The sequence below is a fragment of the Sesamum indicum genome, linkage group LG6 (assembly GCF_000512975.1).
Source record: "Sesamum indicum cultivar Zhongzhi No. 13 linkage group LG6, S_indicum_v1.0, whole genome shotgun sequence".
NCBI lineage: Eukaryota > Viridiplantae > Streptophyta > Magnoliopsida > Lamiales > Pedaliaceae > Sesamum > Sesamum indicum.
The window spans coordinates 182480-202519 of NC_026150.1; the positions used below are offsets into that span (position 1 = coordinate 182480).

At 35.8% G+C, this 20040-nt stretch overlaps 5 protein-coding genes across 7 annotated transcripts in view; 2 read left to right on the forward strand and 3 right to left on the reverse strand.

The window, feature by feature from the left end:
* The window catches only part of LOC105163000, a 3785-nt gene extending 1606 nt beyond the window's left edge, over positions 1–2179 (reverse strand). For both annotated transcript variants that reach the window (XM_011081194.2, XM_011081193.2), the window contains exons 1-3: positions 1710–2179; positions 993–1026; positions 624–857 (exon numbers count right to left, since the gene is read on the reverse strand). In XM_011081194.2, the coding sequence (XP_011079496.1) occupies positions 624–857; positions 993–1026; positions 1710–2005 (564 nt within the window). In that variant the 5' untranslated portion in view covers positions 2006–2179. The remainder of the gene's footprint in view (positions 1–623; positions 858–992; positions 1027–1709) is intronic.
* Positions 2841–3927, reverse strand: LOC105163001 (short-chain dehydrogenase reductase 3b-like). The gene is given in 2 exon segments (XM_020694653.1): positions 2841–3720; positions 3723–3927. Coding segments are annotated over 2 exon segments (777 nt in total). The 3' UTR covers positions 2841–3148.
* On the forward strand, positions 6385–9058 carry LOC105163002. Its single transcript, XM_011081197.2, has 2 exons — positions 6385–6703; positions 7690–9058. Exons 1-2 carry the CDS (start codon positions 6620–6622, stop codon positions 8815–8817), a joined length of 1212 nt encoding a protein of 403 aa, XP_011079499.1. The 5' UTR covers positions 6385–6619; the 3' UTR covers positions 8818–9058.
* On the forward strand, positions 9652–12413 carry LOC105163003. Of its 2 annotated transcripts, XM_011081198.2 has the most exons (7): positions 9653–10032; positions 10220–10319; positions 10670–10765; positions 10872–10924; positions 11306–11354; positions 11694–11741; positions 11965–12413. In XM_011081198.2, exons 1-7 carry the CDS (start codon positions 9812–9814, stop codon positions 12055–12057), a joined length of 660 nt encoding a protein of 219 aa, XP_011079500.1. In that variant the 5' UTR covers positions 9653–9811; the 3' UTR covers positions 12058–12413. The 2 variants fall into 2 exon arrangements, with proteins under 2 accessions (XP_011079501.1, XP_011079500.1); XM_011081199.2 differs by lacking the exon at positions 11694–11741 and having other exon boundaries at positions 9652–10032.
* LOC105163005 (probable protein phosphatase 2C 49) lies at positions 12780–14948 on the reverse strand. Its single transcript, XM_011081202.2, has 4 exons — positions 14620–14948; positions 14213–14386; positions 13888–14123; positions 12780–13693 (listed from the first exon to the last, which is right to left on the reverse strand). The coding sequence occupies exons 1-4, from the start codon at positions 14713–14715 to the stop codon at positions 13123–13125; spliced, it is 1077 nt and encodes a 358-aa protein (XP_011079504.1). The 5' UTR covers positions 14716–14948; the 3' UTR covers positions 12780–13122.

Genomic DNA, 20040 nt, shown 5'->3' on the forward strand with positions numbered 1-20040 from the left:
GTAGAATGTAGATCGCATGGCACCCACCTCAAAATAAAGAATTGCATTTCAGCATTCATCGCCATTTGCTTATTCAGGAGGAAAGAATGACTAGGAAGTTCTAGCTCTATTAAGAATCAAATGCTTAAGAACTGAAACAATGACAGTGAGGAATTCAGGCAGCCACATCATTCAATTCATACCAGTTGACATATGTGTTTGTATCCTAAAGACATCTGTAGTAGTCGTCAAAAAATGGGAACCGGACCAATTGTGCATGGCTGGCCTTGCAAACATAATACAAACGATTACCTATAAAAGGCCCATCTTTACTCCTATTTTCTTTTTAGGTGTTTGCCCTTTTACATTAGATTATCTCATTTCACATGAGATTCTAAGAACCAAAAGTAAATTGCTGGAGCAGGAAAAAAAGATAACCTCTCTTTTAAGAGTTGTTTGACCTAATTCTGATGTAAGGTGCAGTTGACATATCGGTAAGTGTTCATCACTAATCCTCATTAGGTGAGGCATAACATCTTGTGAACAAGGATAGGAAGTACAAGTATACAAGGTCAATATGCCTGCAAACTACATTAAGAAAGAAAAGAGAGAGAGATGGAAATTGAATGCACTAACTGACTAACCTGATAAATAATTTGCAAAAGATTCTCCAGAAATCCAAGTTGCTCAGTTGGGGTTGGGTTGTGATGAAATTCTAACTTGATAACTCCTTTGCTTTTTCTCTGTTTGGAGACTGAAGGTTTTCCAGAGTCGATATCTTCTGAATCCTTTTTGATAAATTTATCTCGCTCCCCAGTCTGAGCAAGAGGTTTCCTGGCATAGATCCTACAACCCTGAATTGATACAATGGTAGCGAGCTGCAGTTGAACAATTATAACTCAGAAAAGTCCGTATTCTGTAATCCAGATCAAATGTGAAGGGCAATAACTGTATATCACTGCATCATTAACAGTCTAGACAATTGAAAGGGAAACTTTAATGTAAGCACATACTGCAAAGTAGACCATGACCAATGCAAAAGTCCACCTGCAAAGCAAGTTACACAAAATCAGATGGTGCTTGCAGATACACTGTAAGTTGAACAAAGGAATACTATAAACTGAGAGGATGAAGGAAAGACTAAGGATGGGAAAAATGAACCTGGTTTCTCCACCCCTCTTCCTCATGCCTAGGCATATGTAAGAATAACATTTTCCTAATTATCTAATCATCTTCATTCTGCCTGCTACTTGGAAACGCTTTTGCAAGTGAAGTCTCAATATATTTGTATGGACGAACATGCTTATTCATCTTTTCTAACTTAAAAGTCATAAAAATGAGGTGAAGCAGGCTTTTAAATTAGCCACTTCCACTCAATTAAAATTGCAATGCATAGGTTCGGGTTTTTTTTGGTGGCATGGCTGAATCCCAAATTCCGAATTGCTACAGAGGTTTGCGTATGGATTTGTTCTGCGAGCATTCTCATGCCATGATTTGCCTAAAGGCTATATTGCATGAAATCTTGTTTTATAGCATCTAATTGCAGGTTAGGAAATTGAGGTTTAGTAAATGTATTCAGTAGAAAATTATGTGAAAAACATTTCTTTGTGATTTAAAACAAAACGAACAAGTGTAAAAAAGCTTGAAGTTTACCATGTTATTTCAAATGGGCATTCTACCTACAAATATACTTGCTGGATGAGAGAAAGAAAGAAACCCGAATAACGTACTGGGTGTAGAAAAAGAAGACAAAGAATCCGAAAGCAGCAACAGTCTGATACAGCAAGTAAGCCATAGCAATAAAGGCGAAAGCCCGGTAGAAAAGAAGCCATCGAGGATGGAGGTTCCTCCAGCATGGGGTCCAGAGATCGGGGGGCTTGAGCGAGGCCCTTTCCCGACTGCCCCTCTTGCGGAGCAGGAGGATGGCGAGGGCTGTGGTGAGGAGCAAGATGAGTGCACAAACCAGTACTTGCCACTGCAACCAGTATTTCAATCCCAGGATTTCTTTGGCGTCGGAGTTGTCCATTTGGATTTCCTTAGAGCCTCCGCGTGTGTGAAGAGATTGAAGTCAATACAGATCTAATACAATGGATAATAATTAGAGATAGCAGAGAGTAGGTGGGGAGAAACGGAAGATTGTGATTATGTATTGGACTAGGGAAATCTGGAAGCAGACAGAGTAGTCCCATGGGGTGGGAAGTTTTAGCCATAAACTTGAATTAATTACACAAACAAAATATAATTTATTATATATAATTTTAAAAAAAAATAATTCATTTCATAATAAGTCTAATATATTTATTCTAATATTGATTGGTTGGATCAAAGTTGATTGAGACCCTGCTACAACAATTATTGCCCAAGAAATAGCTTTAGCCTTGATTGCTTTCTTTAAGTTGCTCTTTTACCCCCATATTTCTTTTGCGAAATACAATACATACACTGCAAAAGAATAAGACCAGAAGTACAAGGACGTATCAAGGTCTATAATGAGTTGGGTTATGTGGGTTTAAAACTAATATGGATCAATCCAAAAAATCCATCTTAGGATGGGTTCAGATTATTAATGTCTAGTATTAGGACGTTTTTAAACCCTTAAATGGGCTGTTAGTAAATGTATTTTTAAATTCAAAGGAGATAGAATAGATGCTGGATTGGACTTGTTTTATTTATTTAGTTATTTTGATAATTACATGGGTGGGCTGTGCTTTTGGTTTGAGCTCACAATTAGGGTTTGATTTTGATTGAAGGATTTAGAGAGGATTGAAATTGAGAGTGGGCTGATGATAAATTTATTTAAATTAATTACTGCAGAAGTAGTTTGATTTGGAATTATTAAATAAGGATGGAGACGAGGTAGCTGCACCAAAAAGAGTTGACATTCATATTGGAATGAATTTTGCACATCAAATTTAAAATCGCAAACGTACATGCATCGCGTATTACTAGGAAACTCACATGCCCAATCCCCCATTCATTCAAATTCCACTCTTCTCCTTCAATATTTATTTATTTTATTATTGATTAAAGAAAAACACACACCCACACCCACACCCACACCCACACCCACACCCACACCCTCACAAAAATAGATGAAAAGAACAACTGAAATCAGAATAGCACCGGCGGCAATGCATCATCATCATCATCGATGATGAGTGAGTTGAGTTCAGTAGGACGCATAACGGTTGCTAACCACCGTAACCCCTCCGTCCACCGCCAAGTTCTGTCCGCTAACATAACTCGACTCCTCCGAAGCCAAAAACAATGCCGCCTCAGCTACCTGTTTTGTCGTCAATACCACTCCCTTCAAGTTCCCCACTGCACTGCTGTTGGCTTCTATTTCACTCGGCTTCCGCCCATACGCTTTGCACGCTAGCGGCGTCGCCACCCCGTACGGTGAAATGCAGTTCACTCTTATCCCATGCATCCCCAGCTCCCCGCATGCCGACTTTACCAGCCCCACCACTGCGTGTTTCGAAGCCGAATATGCGTGTGGCCCCGCTCCCCCGATGCACGCCGCCACGCTTGCCGTGCAAATGATGGACCCCTTTATCTTCCTATCCACCATAACCCGGGCGGCGTGCTTTATAGTGGCGGCCACGCCACGTACGTTTGTGGCCATAACCTCGTTCAATCCATCCATGTCAAGATCCAATATGCTTGTCAGAGGCCCGATTATTCCAGCGTTGCTGAACATGATATCCAGACTCCCGTACTTGTCCACCGTGTAACTAACACTTGTTTCTCATCTCTTACATCGCAGTGATGATAACTCACCTTCTCCGAGTTGATTGAATCCAGCAATTGATGGGCTAATTCATCTTGAATGTCAGCCACAACCACGGAGGCGCCATGTTCAACAAATAATCTTGCGGCGGCCTCGCCGATGCCACTGGCGGCGCCGGTGATGAGTGCCACTTTACCCTTCAACCTAAATATCATCATGAATGAACATATATATATATATATAAATCAATTAACTATGATGAAGATAGAGATATATATTTGAATAAAGAGCTGACCTTGACATGTTGGTGTTGTTGATGAGAAGAATGAGATGCAGGATTAGTAATGTTGGTGAATATAAGGAATAATAGATAGAAGGGTAGGGTGTGTAATGTCTTGGATCTGCTGTCAAGTGGAGTCGGCCCTTTTAATACACAATACAGAATACATGAATTATTATCACTGCTAGTTATTAGGTAGGTGATGAGTAGGATCCAAAGCTCGAGATACAACTAATGCACCTATATTAATATTTCATATGCTTAAATTAGCAGCTACCAAAAATAAAATAAAAAGGGATAATTATACTTCGATTCTTTGTCTCATAGTTATATGTAAATTTTTTGTGATTCAAAAAAATATATTTAACATTATTTATTTTTATCTAACAAATAAGTCTATTCATTGATTAAAATTCATCTAATTTGATGATATTAATAAAAAAAATAAAAAAATAAAATATATATTTACTTTTAATTGACTTATTACTGATATTGTAGGTCAAATTAATCTTTTTATGATCAGATTACCCTCATATGTATTCACGTGTTAATACATATAAGGATGTATTTTCATTATTATTAGTATAGTTTAATTTTTTAATATGCAATAAATCAATCGAGGATAAATATTAATTTAATTCATTTTTTTTTTGTTAACATCAGTAAATTCAGTTAATTTTGACTAACAAAGGAAACTTATTAATTTGTTAGAGAGAAATAAACTTTAAGGGTGCTAGTTGTAATTTTTCAAACCACAAAAAATTTATGTCTAGTTATATCAAATTTTAGAAAAAGAGAGTGTAATTATCGCTAAATAAAAATTAAATAAGTACTTATCGATGGAAATAGCTTGTAAATAAAAATATCTCCCAAATTAACAGAAGAAAGAAATCTAAAAAGATTTATAATGAGATATGTCTCCTTAAGTTTTAAAATAGAACTTGGAGGAAAAATTGGAGATGAAAATAAATAAATATACATATATATATATATACACACACACTTGGCACTTAAAACGAACTAAATAATTTTATTTATCTATTTTTGAAATTAATTTTTATTTAATTGTAAAAGTTGAATTCGGATTTCTCGACAAAAAATAGAAGAAATAAGACTGGACTTTTTCTTGGAAAAGTTATGCACCTTTTCTGCATAATATCAACCATTGGTTGAAAGAATTGTGCAACTTTTTGGCATAAATATTATAATAGTTGTGAATCAATTTGCAATTTAAACATTATAATGATTTGAGAAAAAGTTAAAAATGTCCATAGATACTAAGTGTCATATGTCATATATTATTTTTGAATTCCGTATTCCCATATACAAATTTTGTATTTGTTATTGATAGTTTTCGAAATTGTTATTTGCAGACTTGAGGGAGCTTGTTGTATCATAGAAGTGAATTGCCATATCAATTCGGGGTAGCAACTTATAATGGAGGCGACAATCACTTTAAAAAATGTGTGTTTTGTCCATACCTCACGTCTAAATTCATCCCACTTCTTTCTTGTTCATTATTTTGCAACACTTGTAGTTTAATCAAACGTACTTAATTACCTGTTCTTACTAATCGATTACGCCAATCCTAATTAATTAATTTCATATTATTTGAAATACGTAATATATATATATTATTATAATTAAATTTATAACTCAACATGCATGCCCAACAATTCAGTGAATTACATCTTAATTAATTCAATATGTATGAATTCATATTCATTTAAAATAATTAGAATATTAATGTTATATGGTGGAGTTAAGTTTTCAATTTCCTATATTTCATCAACTCTAAAAGATTGCAATTTTTGGGTGTTTGGCTACGTACATTGAATGAATGGCATCAAACTTTAAATACGATTAGATGGTGGAGTTAAAATGTAGATTCCTAGCTCTTGTTAATATTTCATCAACTCTAAGTGATCACTGCCACTTTTGGGTGATTAATTAATTTTGTAATGGCTGCATCGAATCAATGCCGTCCAACTTTAAATGCTACTAGTGTGTGTATATATATACTCTATGGGATTTTTTTGCTCATTTCTAATATCTCAAGATTAAATTGCATTCTTTCCTTCAATTTTATACCGGAGCTTTCCTTTTTGCAGAAAGGAAATAACTTGCAGCATTATTAATTAATTTATCAGTATCAACAATAGTTGGTATACTTTTTTTTTATCTTATTCAAGAATTTAATCTAAAAGTAAAATCAATTTCTTTCTGGATTCGATCATAATCACTGCTAACTAGTAACTACTATTTACTATTTACTATTTACTATTTATAGCTTTGAGTAAAAAAAACAATTCCCATCAATTGTGGTGGGATTATTAGGCCTATATTTAAACTAAACAATACATACACATTATTCCCTCACCCTCAAGCAACCACAACCCAACACTTTGGTGGGCTGCAGGGTAGATACGAACTGAATGAATATTTGGCAGCCCATTTTGCACAACAGCCGATCTCATACGCAGTTTTTGTCGTCCAACGGCGCCTCAAAACCCATTTTCACTTGCAGATGCAGAGTGAAGGAGCTACAGCAACCGCAACCGCAACACCCGCTCCTTTTACTTGAGCAGCACAACTACCCAACTCCTTCTCTCTGTCTGTTGCCTAAATAAATGGTATTCTTGCACGTCCTTAACAGAGGTGCTGCTCGCCGCTTGCCCAACCACACCTCCCATTTTTTCACTTCTTTCTCTACTGTGAGTTCCTTTCTACTTCATGTTTTTGTGTGCGGGTCTGTTCTTCCACAATCACTCATAATTCCTAATGTCCCTCACTTTTTTTAAATTTCAAAGTTTGTGAATCTCTCTTACCATGATGGTCTTCTTATTTTTATTCTTCTTATGTTTTATTTCCGAGAATTTCATGTTTGTTTGCTACTCGGTTCATTGATTATGGTGGATGCTTAATCTAGTTTCTTTGTAATTATATTTTTCTCTCCTAATTACAATCAAAATAATAAGAAACCATGATTTCTACTGAGTTTATTCATGAATTCTTTCTTTATGCTATAATTTCGTCAAGTTACAATGTATGAGCCCTGAAGCCCATTTTTGTTTGTCTGAAAATAGCATTTTTGCGTTGACCAGACTCCCAGTGTGCCAAGTGGGTTGCTAGGAATTTCTCATCTTTCTGATTGACTATATATGTTCCTCTTAACTTTGCATCAAACGGGGGTGTATGATATCTTTTGGCAATGTGAAAAAAGACCATCTTTTCCCCGTCTTAACAATTAAAAAGAAGCATCTCAAGTGATGAGTATTAATAAACCAATTGTTCTCCTCTCCTCCTAGAACTTGGAAGAGAAGTATTTGAACTGATGCCTTACTTGGAAACCAGTTGTTTCCCTTCGTAGGACTCAAGTATCTGCACTAAAGATTTGTTTGTGTATCAAGTCGTTTGCTTCTTAGACACCTAAGTTTATGATATGTTGCTCTATGAAACCATTCCTCATTTTGCCCCTCTTTTACTACTAATATTTAAACAGGATAATCAGGCATGAACCTATTAGAAATGTAGGAACTTGATTTGAATAGCTGGTTCTTTGTCTCCTTCTGTACCTATTACTTTTTCCCAACTGTTATTGCAGTCTCACGGTATATTACGTGCCAATGGTTCTGGCTCTCACTTATTATATTGGAAGTGGTTTATAAATAACTATTATTTATGTCGTTATTAATTACAGGGCCTACATCAACTGCAGAAGACTGATGGTATCCGCTTTCCGAATTTTGAGTTATTGCCCTTCAGTTCACCTTCCTATGTTATAAAGTCTAGCCTTTTCAATACCACAGCTTGTGAAAGTCTACATGAACAGATAGATTTAGCTAGTGTTGGAGACAAAACTAAAGACTCAGCTGGTGTTTTCAGAGAATGGGGTTGTAGTGAGAGTGATATATCCAAGATTTTTGAGCGACGTCCATCTTTACGTAAAATGGACGTTCAGATCCTTCAGTCCAAGCTTGAAATACTTTCTCACTTGGGCATCAAATCCACTGACCTTGTGAGAATGGTACATTGTCGTCCCCGCTTTCTCAACTGCAAAATCAATGTCTGGTTGCATGAACGCCTTGAATATCTTGAGGCATTGTTTAGATCAAGGCAGGTCCTAGTCAAGGCTATTGTACGCAATCCTTCTCTTCTTACCTATGACTTCCACAATAAAGTCAAACCTGTCATTGCCATATACGAATCGATGGGACTTAGCAAAGGGGACCTGATCACTGTGCTTCTGTCTCGGCCCACTTTGATTCCACGAACTACCCTGGATGATGAGAAGATTGATTACATCCGTAAAACTGGAGTCTCAAAGGAATCCAAAATGTATAAACATGTGGTTTCCCTCTTTGCCATATCTCGCATAGAAACCATCCGTGAAAAGGTGATGAACATGGAGAAATATGGGCTTTTGGAGGATGAGATATTTGGTCTTATTGGACGTTCTCCACTTGTTTTGACACTATCCATTGATAAAGTTCAGAGACACATGACTTTTATACTGGGCACAATGAGGTTATCAGCCAATGTGGTACTTCGAAACCCATTCCTGCTATACTTTAATTTGGAAACTGTCTTAAAACCACGTTTCCAGCTGGCATGTAAAATAGAAGATATGGGAATTGTTCCTCAGATTAAGGGACCTGCGTTGTTGAGAGCATTGAGGATGTCGGATAAGCGGTTTGTATCAGCATTTATCACTTGTCACCCTGAGAATGTAGCTGAAGAATTGATGACAACCTTTAAGAGTGCAAAATGTATTAGACGATTAGCAGAGTCCTCGAAGAAGAACTTGAATAAAGGATTTCCTTTCTGATCATATTTTTGTGTATTCCAGAGTGGATGTTAGTTGATGATCTTTTCTTTCTTTTTTCTAAAAAATTTCCCCTCAAATCAGACTTCTATTCTTTCAGGAGGTACAGGATTGCTGCTGTTGCTGGAATCAGTTTATGTACAATTGTGTGTGTCTTGGATACGCGAAAAGTGGGAGGGCCTAAAGTAGGCCAAATATGTGGTGTATATTGGTACAGATATTGAGTTTCTTGTTATTGCTATCATCTCCTCCTATTTTTACTGAGTTTTCCGTTGCTGGGCATTTGCATGGAATTATTCCTTCCAATTGAAACCAGAAAATTGTAAGTATTAATAGATGGGTTCATATTTCAACTCTAATCCCTCTCATCATATTTCTCAGTTATTGCAAGTGTACCTTCTTTCATATACTGGACAGAGATGATCACTTGCATTCGCCTTGTAAATGATTGTTCATGTGGTGAAGGACATCCCCCTTTTTTTTTTTTTTCTTTTTCTGTGAAAGAAATCAAAATTGATATAAGAGATATTTCATGGACGAGGTTTCTAACTTAATTTATATCTCTATTCGAAATTATTATTATTACCATTTTCTGGTACAGCCCATCAATATATTACAATTTTCACAAAATGCTTGGCTTAAAAGTTTATCTCAAGAGCTTATAACATATTTGAAATTTAACTAATTAGTTAAATAATTGATAAGAATAAGGGGACAATTATTTAAAAATTGTCAAAGAAAAGAAAAATTAAGAAATTACAGTGGATTTGGGGACTTTAAAATTTTGAGTGGCACCGCTAGCTTAAAACCCGGTGCCACAATTTTTGTTAAGAAAAAAAAAAAAATTTAAATCAGTCACCGCTGCCAGCAACCCGACCCAACTGTACCTTAATCTATACTTTTACACGCAAATCCTAAAATAGTACGGTGAAAATTGATAGGCTGTCTGAAAATCTCCCTATACATCTGATCGACGGCTCTTCCTTTCTTTCCGCAAATGTCTGTAGCTGCAGCAACCCCGGTGGTAGCTCTAGTTAACCAGCGAACCCTCTGCCCGGAAAAGTCCAGCCTTCTACCGTTATCTTCCCAATTTTGCGCCAACAAGCTCCGGAACTTCACCAAATATTATGCGCCCCGGAAAAGGGGCTCTCGTTATTACCTTACCGGCGTCAAACTCCGACGATCCATCTCTCCTGTCATGGAATGGCAAGATTGCACGTAATCCATTTCCCTTTTCTTTTTTCTCTTTTCTCCTCTTGAATGCGGAGGAAGTTGGTTTATTACTGATGGTTGTGATTTCTTATTTTGATGATATTTGATTTAATGGAAGTGGTTAATCTGGTAATATATCGAAATAGCCAAGTAATCAAGTACTTTAAAAGTTGAGTCCCATTTCCTATTGCAGTGTAAAGATGGAAATTGATTTGCCCACTTCAGTTGCTTATAAATGTTACTCTGATCGTGAAGCCATTCCTCAGTGGATGCCCTTCATTTCATCTGTAAAGGTGAGGAATAGTTGCCTTTTCACCTTGTCCACTTTTGAGCTCCATATATGTTCATGTTGCCCTTTTTCTTACCTTAAATTTCATCAAATACCCACTATTTTTCCTATGGACGATCAATCAAATTCAAAAGGGAAGTTCTTCAAGTTTTCTCAACATTGAACTATTCTATTTTGGGCATGTTTTGTGTGTGATGAGAATTATTTGTCAGAGACATAAAGTGGTCAAGATATAAATTTTTTCGCTATTTGGTTTTCTCACTTCCATTTGTCATTAATAAATCTTGCTACAAGCTAGTTCATTGCACCTTGAGTTTTCTAAACTTGGATAATTGATGCTAATTCTGGTTTTAGATTCTAGAGGATAAACCTGACCTATCACGATGGTCACTGAAGTATAAAGCATTTGGACGTGATATAGAATTCTCTTGGCTTGCTCGAAATATGCAGGTAACTGTTAAAGGAAAAAAGTAGAGCTAAATACCTTGCTTCTTTCACCATCTTTAATGCAATTTTGTTGTTTACGGTGTATTGCGCTGAGGCTACTTTCTTGCAGCCTATACCAAACCAGAAAATCCACTGGAGATCTCTTGAGGGTCTTCCGAATAGGTAATTGAAATTTTATGATTGACAAATCTTATGTGGGAATTAGCAAGATGCTTTTTTCCAGTAAAAATGCATGACATCAATGCCAGAGCTGTATTTTTGTTAATTTGCAAAGTTTTGATCATTGATGCATTCTTTGGTCCTTGTTTTATTGATCGAACCATTAGAAATTAGGTATCAGGTTTTGTGACTTCACCTATAAGAAATGTGTTTTCATGCAATCAGGACTTGTTGGAAACTGAATGGTATATGAGATTTTCATGGATAAGAGATGAAGGAAGAAGTATTTCAATAAATATTTATCTTCACACAAAAATAATAAATGTAATAAGACATCTTCCCTAAACTTATGCTTGACCCTGTTTTTGTGCACTTATGTTGCAGAGGAGCTGTGAGGTTTTTCCCTAAAGGTGCTGGTTCTTGTGTTGTAGAAGTATGGCTTCGTCAAACTATCTGACTTTATATTTCTTTAATTGCTCTATCTGTATTGCTTTTTGTGACATATGCCTGTAAATTATATTTCCAGTGGTATCTAATATGATGCATCCTTATTTGGAATAGGTAACAAAGTGAACATTGATAAGTTCCTGTAAAATAAGTTCAAATATTTATCCAAGGACCTCTCCATGATAGAGATATTTGTGAAAAATGTAAAAACTTGTCACAAGAAAGCAAAGACTGAAGTCGTTCAGCAGCAAGAATGATGTCCAGAACCAGTTTTAGCTACTTGATAATTACGACATGTTTCACATTGGATTTTTTTATATTTCAGCTTACTGTTTCATATGAAGTTCCTCAACTGCTGACTCCAGTGGCATCTGTAAGTATTCTGACTCTACTGGAGAAGCCATTGCTTACAATTTAATTTCTAACTAAATAAGTGAAGTGACAATTGTTTGTTTTTATGACAAATTATAAGTAATCTAGCATTGGCCGTTATTGCTGTAAAAAGCTTGGAATTTATCTGGTTGATAACGTATTTTGTTGTGGCTTGAACTGGAATTCTGCAGTCCAACTAATCTCACTATGATCTGCTCAAATAGGCATTGCAACCTTTTCTGGAAAGCTTGCTGTTACGAGGTTTGGAACGATTTGCAAGATTTGCAAAAAGCTACTCAGCTGAATCAACTGCATAATATCCTAGTGATTGAGTTCATTCCCAATTTTCTTTCTCATTGCTGAGATCCGCAAAGTGGAAGTAAATGGAAGAATTGTGAGACACAGCCATATAACGTGTAAAGTTGAATTCTTTATTGCACATTTTATAGATGCTTTTTGGTATTCCCCGTGACAGCCTATCTATTGCATAGCATGTGTTTTTGGCAGTTTTAAAAACAAGAGCATCCAGCTCGCACGTTCCCGAGTTGCGCTTCCACGTTTTGTGTTAGTGAGGGAAGAGAGAAAACTGAAAGAAATGAGTTTGGCCATCTATGTTGTAGCTGTTGTGGTTACATGTTGTTATTCGTAGCAATCCATGAAAATTTTGACATTATCTTACAAGTTGGTTGGTATGTTAACAGGCGGCCCATAATGTTGACTAGACAACACGACTATTTAAATATTTCAATTGGCTTTAGGCGAGAAATGAGAATATTACTATTCCTGGCTGCTTTTCTCCATTATGTTATGTTCCAAGTTCCAAAGACCTATGCTCCTAATCATGTTTTCATAATGTTAAAAAAGTTTTACTTTTTACATAATCTGCCAGTACTTGTGCGACAAAAACTCCTTATCCCACACACACAGAGAGAGAGAGAGAGAGAGAGAGAGAGAGAGAGAGAGAGAGATGTTTCCTGTATAAGTAGATGTAGAAAAACATAATGGATGGCAGAGATGTTTGCTGTTAACCTGCAGAAAATCGAGAAATAACTGAATATGATTTTATTTACGCTGAAGGATCATCATATGCCAACACCAATAGACTACAATTCCAAGATGAAGGTTGTTAAAGTCATCATCAACCTTCACCATTGGCACTATCTTTACACCCCCATCCTACCTACCAACCAATTGTTATGTACATCCACTCTCAGTCTCAGATTCCGCCACGCCACAGTACAATTAGTGATAAACATGACACGGTAGAGTTTCTAAAGAAAACTGCTAACAGTTGCTTGTACTGCTCAACCGGATTAAGCAGTCACAAACAGCCTCCTTCCCTCAAATAAATGGGCAATGTGGAGAAAAAGATTAAAATACAATCAGCGGCCGCTGCTTCCGTCCAAGAAACTCCGCAAGCTGCTCAAAGCCTCTGCAGATAGGCTGCAACACCTGAGTCTTTTTTGTCGTGTTGAAGATGTCTCGATGGGATCCAGGGAATTGAAACAAACAATGATGACCGTGAGATTGTCAAAAGTGTTGAGCCGGAGCGCCTCCATCACAAGGTCCTTGGCGCTTTGCTCAGGGTCATCATGCCGTCTCAGTCCACGACGCACAAGACTAACTGCTTGCTGGCTAGACATAACGTCCCAGATGCCATCACATCCAATTATGAGGAATTCGTCATCCTCTGTCAAAATAATTTGTCGAAATTCTGGCTCTGCAATAAGGGGCGAGGAAGAACCCCGGGGTAGCTTCATATCCCAGTCTCCTAGAGCCCGAGTAACTGAGAGAACACCATTGAGATAACCATCATCGATGAACCCACCCAACTCCTCAACACGCCTCCTCTCCGATGCATAATTCGGTCTGTGATCTTGAGACATGTCGATGGCCTTGCCTTTCCGGCAGAGAACTGCTCTGCAGTCTCCGGCATTTGCCACCATTAGAAGCCTGTATTCAAGTAAAGAGTTACTTAGTCACGAGAAAAAGTAGCAGAAAGGGGTCAAGTTTCATCAGAATAGCAACATTCAGCATGGGCTCAAAAAGGTGTGCTTTATGATGTGTTGTACCATCCATTCTTGGTCAGCAGAAGAAGTTTTCTTAACGAAATCCAATTTATGAAGAGAGTAAGAAGAGAAATATACCTTCCGATGACCAGAGCTGTCAAAGCAGTAGTTCCAGAAGAAGTGCTGACACTGCTGTCCTCAGCCAAAGCCATGTCTGCTAGAAGAAATCCTTTGCGTAGACAGTTCTCAACCTCTAGTAGAAATGCATCATTAAGTTGAGAAGTTTGTGGGAACTTGGGATCTTCAAAAAAGAATCTGATAGCATTCTTTCTAACATAGGCTGCTGCTTCAGGTCCTCCATGACCATCAAATACCTAATAACAAGATATAAATGAGGCGGTGAGATGGGAGCATGATAACCTCAATGGAGACGGAAACAAAACAAGGGCAAAAAGTGACTAACCCCATAGAAGGCACTTGGTTGAGGAAAAGTGATGAGCGAGCCTAAGTGTGCAGATAGATCATCAATCCTTATGTGCTCATCTTCCATGTACCTTCGGGGACCAATATCAGCAAAACTACCAGAACGAATGCTGGGAACAAATTGCAGCACAGGGGTTTCTGGAGGTTTAACATCCTGAGAGGCCAGGCATAAATAATTACAAACTGGCATGTCAAAATAGATTCATTGCAAATACAGGAAATTAATGCCTGGAATTCATGTTAATCCATCTTGAAAAATGATCATACGTGGTGAATTATGAGTTTCCTCGATTTTTTCTTCTTAAATTGTTGTTGGGTGGAAGTACAAGTGAATTTGTGGAAAACATATATAATTGAGAAGGGAAGGGAAGCAGTGAAAAAGCTTACAAGTTGAGAAGAGGGCACATCCAAATCCAAGGCAGGGAAAGGGATGGTCTGAGTAGTCTTTGGGACAACCACTTGAGCTAATTCTGCAGCTCCCATATTTGCTCCTCTAATTCCCAAACTCTCTCTTTTCTCACATACAAAATCAATCAACTGCTCTGCTGCTCTTCTTTGATCAGTTTAATTTGTTTTCTTTTCTTGGGAAAATGGAAAGATAGATGGAAATTGAGAGGTAAGATGAGTTTTTGTTTCTGGGACTTTCTTGGGATTTCTTGTGTGCGTGTGGAAAGAAAGAAAGAAAGAAAGATGACCAAAACTGAAAACAAGTGGCCTTCAATTACTATTTATTATTCTTGATTTCTTGGGCTGTGGCTGTAAGAGAGAGAGAGAGTCAGTCGTGGGAAGCGGGTCTCAGCTGTAGGCGTGGCTTGTCATTAACGCACAACTGCCGGTTTCTGCAGAGTTGGTGGTGGATGATGCCACACGCAAGCGCAAGTTGAAGGGGTTTGGAAACTTCTAAGCTGGACACTTGGAGGTTTTGTTTTCGGGAGGTGGGTCCCCCACGCGCCAACTCATATTGACGTAAATAGCCCCCCGCGTTGACTCTTCCAAATTAATGATGCCTGCCACTGCCTGTTTGTCATACGCAAGACTACGTACCTAGTTGTCGTAGTATATTTGACTTCAATTAATTAATTACTGATTTTATGAATTTCAATTCCTTAATTTGTTTGATTCAAAAAATTACAATGTAGTGTATGGAACAAGTCGAAAATGGGTATATATGAATGAAACGAGCCCTCCTCCCATGGAACTTTCTACCTATACATTCTCTTTCTTTGATTTTTCTTTTTCTTTTTTTGTAATAATTAATTAATGCAGACAATATTTCCAGACTACAAATTTCATTATAATCACATATATATATATATATATATTCCATTCCACCAACCTTGTTAATCATTGAGATCGCAAAGGCTATTATTATTTAATATGATCAACTGCTTATTTCCAGCTATATAGTGTTAGAAGATAAATATTTTGGTTGGATATTAATTATGGGACTCATCTATATATATATATATTGCATTTTTCTATTGTTATTAATTGATGAATTGAATTTTTTTTGCTTAATGGAAAAGATAATTGATAGCAGTTTTCTACATACACATATATATAGATATGTAGCTAGTACTGCATTATCATTAACAAATTATATATTAATTATGCATACATAAATGACAAACAACATGTATATATATATATATATATTGATGTGGTTATGATTTTAATGAAATAATGGAATGAAAATTTTACTCTCAACACAATGATTCATCAGGTTATGATTATAGAGAGAGAATTTTTGAAAAAGAGTGTATTGAGTGGTCACCTCAATGAATAGTGACTTTGTGTTAAAAAATAATATTTTGAGTATTTATAGTGGTATTGGAAGTTATGTGGTATGATAGGATATATATTTTATTGTGTGGCTTATATATAAAAATTTAGTTTTTTAACCTTATAAATAAATGTGTATTACTAACATATACATCATATAGCCCCTCACTATTGGACGAAATATCTAATGTTTGGTCTTGTATTTTGTTCGAGAGTAAATATTTTTTTGAGAAAAATGTTTTGAGTTTGACACATAGGAGTGGTGGGTAGGGAGTCGTTTTACTGCTCTCAAGTCGTTGGGGTGCGTGAGTATGCGTGGGGCCCTAAGGCTAGCATAGCTAGCTGAGGCGTTGACCCTAACCAAGGTGTCTTGAACTTCAGCTCGAGGACATGTAGAGGGCCAGACTCGTTCCAGCTCGAGGCATTGCCTAGGGTTCCACTCAAGCTAGAGTGGTAGACCGGGAGCTTTAGCTGGCGAGCTCGAGCTTGTGCCTTGAGCTCGAAGGTGGTGGACCTCGGGCTCAAGGCTGAAGTCCCATGTAAGGAAGATGGAATGTGGAGATCTCAACCACTCCACCACTGAGTACTTTTTAAAAATTTTTTATTCACTATCTATATTTGTAGAGGTTATTCATGGTTATTTAATAACTTTACTCCGAATTCTTTCATGTGCTTTGAGGGATTTTGATGTCATCTTCAAGAGATGATATTCCCCGTTACGCTAAAAGATTTCCATGCATTGTGGAAGGTGCGATCGATCACCAAGTTATCTTCCTGTATCAATGATGGAAGGTATTTTAATTCTATCCCTCTTTAGGGTGTAAATTTTTTTTAGAGGAGTTCGCCTCTTCTCGACTTCGCAGTAGGTGGTGAAGAGTTGACAACTCTTACTTGTGGTGACGAAGCCCCCCAAGACCCTGGGGTAGGTCGAGTAGCTCATTATTTATTTATTTATTTTGAATTATACGGGTCTTACTTTAAGGGGTAATTTTCTCCCAACTCATATGGTTGAAAATTTTGGTATGTAATTCGACATTATTTAACTCAAGGGTGATTTTCTCACGATTCAAATGGTCGAAATTTTTGGTATGTAGTTTGACATTTAGTGCTTATGATAAGATATTTTGGCAGTAATTCGACATTTGCCTCAAGGGGTGATTTTTCCACGACTCATATGATTGGAAATTTTAGCATTTAACTCGGTGGTACTTTATTCTTGGAGAAGAATTTACTTACATGGTTGAAAATTCGGTATGCTAAATTGGAAATATTTTGTATTTATAAGTGTAGTCAATGAACTTATTCAATTGTTGTTTTGTTCTGTTACAATTTATTTTCGTTGAGTGTTGTTTTAAGGCATATTTTTGCTCATGCTCCAAACTTGATTTTTACCAAATTCAGAAGGAGGGGGAGCGAAGTTTTTCGGGATTAACATTGTTGGGAGGATCTTGATGAAGTTTCAATCGTGGGATCCCCGGTCAACTTTTTATTGCCTCAAAGGACCTCTGAAAACTCCAGGGATCTCCGCATCGGGAAGTTTTAAACTACGACAGAAAAGTTAATTTCATTGCTTAAGTTCGAGTTATAAAGTCGTAGGAGAAAGGATATGTTAAGCTCCTACTCGAGTTTTCTCCTATTACAAGTGAATAGTTCAAAAATAATTTTTTCATCTACATGAACTTAAAGTCACTCATTCGTGGTGAGGGAGTCTCTTTCTGCTGGTTCTCTTGAGGTCATGGGATGACACTTGTTGTGGGAAGATTATCTCCATGCGGAGGTGGGTTGCATGCATATGATTGGTGATTGGGAAACCAGATAAGATTAGAGGATATCTAACTCCATGCAAACACAACGCCTACACCCCTACACCTGCACCTCCTAATATTATATTTAATATTAATAATAGTTGTAATCATTATCATATATATGCTTAAAATAATATATTACCTACTTTCACACCAAGAAAATAATAAAAATAAAGAAATAGAATTAGGTTGTATGGTAAGTAGTATATAGTTTTAATTATTTGATAATTATTAGTTTAAAAGAAGTTGCAATAATGAAGTCTTAGATATTTGGGCAAGGAAGGAAAAGGTGTATGATCACTATATATAACATCTCAACTTTATCTAATTAATTTGAATTCATAGTAAGGTATTGCCATTTTGTTTTCAGAATTAGGAATTATAAGCACAAATTGATGAGGAGGTGAATGTGGATGTTATGATTCCATCACCATCGCATGTGCTATATACATATATGTATATATAATTATGCAATTTGACTCATCATTTCTTACCCCACCCCCACCCCCACCCCCACCATATTTGATGATTCATATGTCTAATTCCTATTGGATTCCACCCCCACATATATATTCAATTTCAATCCTATCTAACTTCTATTAAACTACTCATCCTATCAATTTCCTACTATTTATTAACATTTTATAAATATTAATTTCATACCACTCATTATATTCACTTAAAAACAATATCTTTTTTCTTAAAAAAATTAATGCCAACTTATTTCAACGGAAAGGTTCAAAATTTATATTTTTAACAATTTTATAAAATACTATTAAAATTGATATAAATAATATTTAGAGTTTGCTCCGACTCTAAATTGATAAAATATAATAGGTGAAAAGGGGAGGAGTGAATAGAAATAGCAATGGGGCGGATTTGCTCGCACTCCAAACCTGCCCCGCTTTAAGAAACCCCGCCTCGCTCCTCAAATTTTGATTTAACATTAGGTTTTGATTTAAAATGAATTGTATAATATAAAAAATACATTCAAATATTTTTTTATTATCTCAATAAATAATAATATTTTATATTTAGATACTTTGATATATTTTTGATATACAATAAATTATATAATATAAATAATATATTTATTCAATTTAAATAAACATAGTTTTTTTTATCTAAAATAAATTATATAATACAAATAATACATTCATTTAATTTTTATTTTTTGTATTTCTTATATAGAATTGGATATATCCAAAACTATATAAGAATTTACATGTAACATCATAATTTTCTATTAATAATAAATAATATTTTAAAATTACTTGAGATGGGTTCGGAGTGGGTTTGGTACAAAACTCGCAATCCGCTTAAGACCAAACCTGGGTCCAGTAATTTTGAAACCAAACCCGCATTGGACAAACAAAACAACTCCCTTTGCCTGATACACGAAAAATAAATTGAGAAGAAAATTTTATTTTTATAATTTTACCGATTAATCATTTTTTTATTTTATATTAGAATGTAAATTTGATAGTATATTGAAATAATTTTAGTATATAAAAAGATTGAAAATCTTATTAGTAAAAATATTCATCAAATAAAAATAAAAATATTAATCAAAATAAATATTGTGCATTTATTCTAAATTATTTAATTTAAATAAAATAAAAGTACTGTCAATGATCGACGACGTAATAGTTTTTTTGATGGTTTGATTGTCTTTTCTAAAAAGTTATACATTAATATTAAGAAAAAAAGAATTGGAGAAAAATTATACATATGAATAATGGAGTAAATAAAAATAAAATATGTAATTTTTGTTATTTTTGCCTTATATGTTAACTTATATACATTCAACTTTTACTTTTCGCTGTTTTTTATTTTTATATATAGTCTGAAATTTGATCCCAATAAAAAAAAGGTAAAGGAGGAAGGGTGGAAAAGAGTTGAGTTGCAGATATTTGAAAAGAAAATAGTGTAAAAAGTTTGAGGGGTATTGGTGATTGGAGTGTATTAATTGGGGGTGAGTTGACCAGTCAGCAGTGAGCGGATGGAAGGCGTTGTTAGGGTTTGTGGTGAATGTATGAGAGAGAGAGAGAGAGAGAGAATTTTGAAAAAGCAAAAGAGGGTTTGAACGGTCAAAAGACAGGAAAAGTAGCAGCAGCTGCTGCACCAATACCACTACCACTACCCTAATAATAATTCATTTTCATTTCACCATTATTAATAATAATAGATAGGGATTGGGGATTGCAAATTGCAATTATCA

Bases quoted from the DNA above. Each gene is read 5' to 3' on its own strand.
- LOC105163002 (XM_011081197.2), top strand. From the start codon at position 6,620: ATGGTATTCTTGCACGTCCTTAACAGAGGTGCTGCTCGCCGCTTGCCC. The intron at 6,704-7,689 runs GTGAGTTCCTTT...TATTAATTACAG, and splicing joins TTTTCACTTCTTTCTCTACT to GGCCTACATCAACTGCAGAA.
- LOC105163003 (XM_011081198.2), top strand. From the start codon at position 9,812: ATGTCTGTAGCTGCAGCAACCCCGGTGGTAGCTCTAGTTAACCAGCGA. The intron at 10,766-10,871 runs GTAACTGTTAAA...ACTTTCTTGCAG, and splicing joins GGCTTGCTCGAAATATGCAG to CCTATACCAAACCAGAAAAT. The intron at 10,925-11,305 runs GTAATTGAAATT...CTTATGTTGCAG, and splicing joins CTTGAGGGTCTTCCGAATAG to AGGAGCTGTGAGGTTTTTCC.
- LOC105163005 (XM_011081202.2), bottom strand. From the start codon at position 14,715: ATGGGAGCTGCAGAATTAGCTCAAGTGGTTGTCCCAAAGACTACTCAG. The intron at 14,124-14,212 runs GTTAGTCACTTT...TCTTGTTATTAG, and splicing joins AACCAAGTGCCTTCTATGGG to GTATTTGATGGTCATGGAGG. The intron at 13,694-13,887 runs GTATATTTCTCT...ACTTGAATACAG, and splicing joins ACAGCTCTGGTCATCGGAAG to GCTTCTAATGGTGGCAAATG.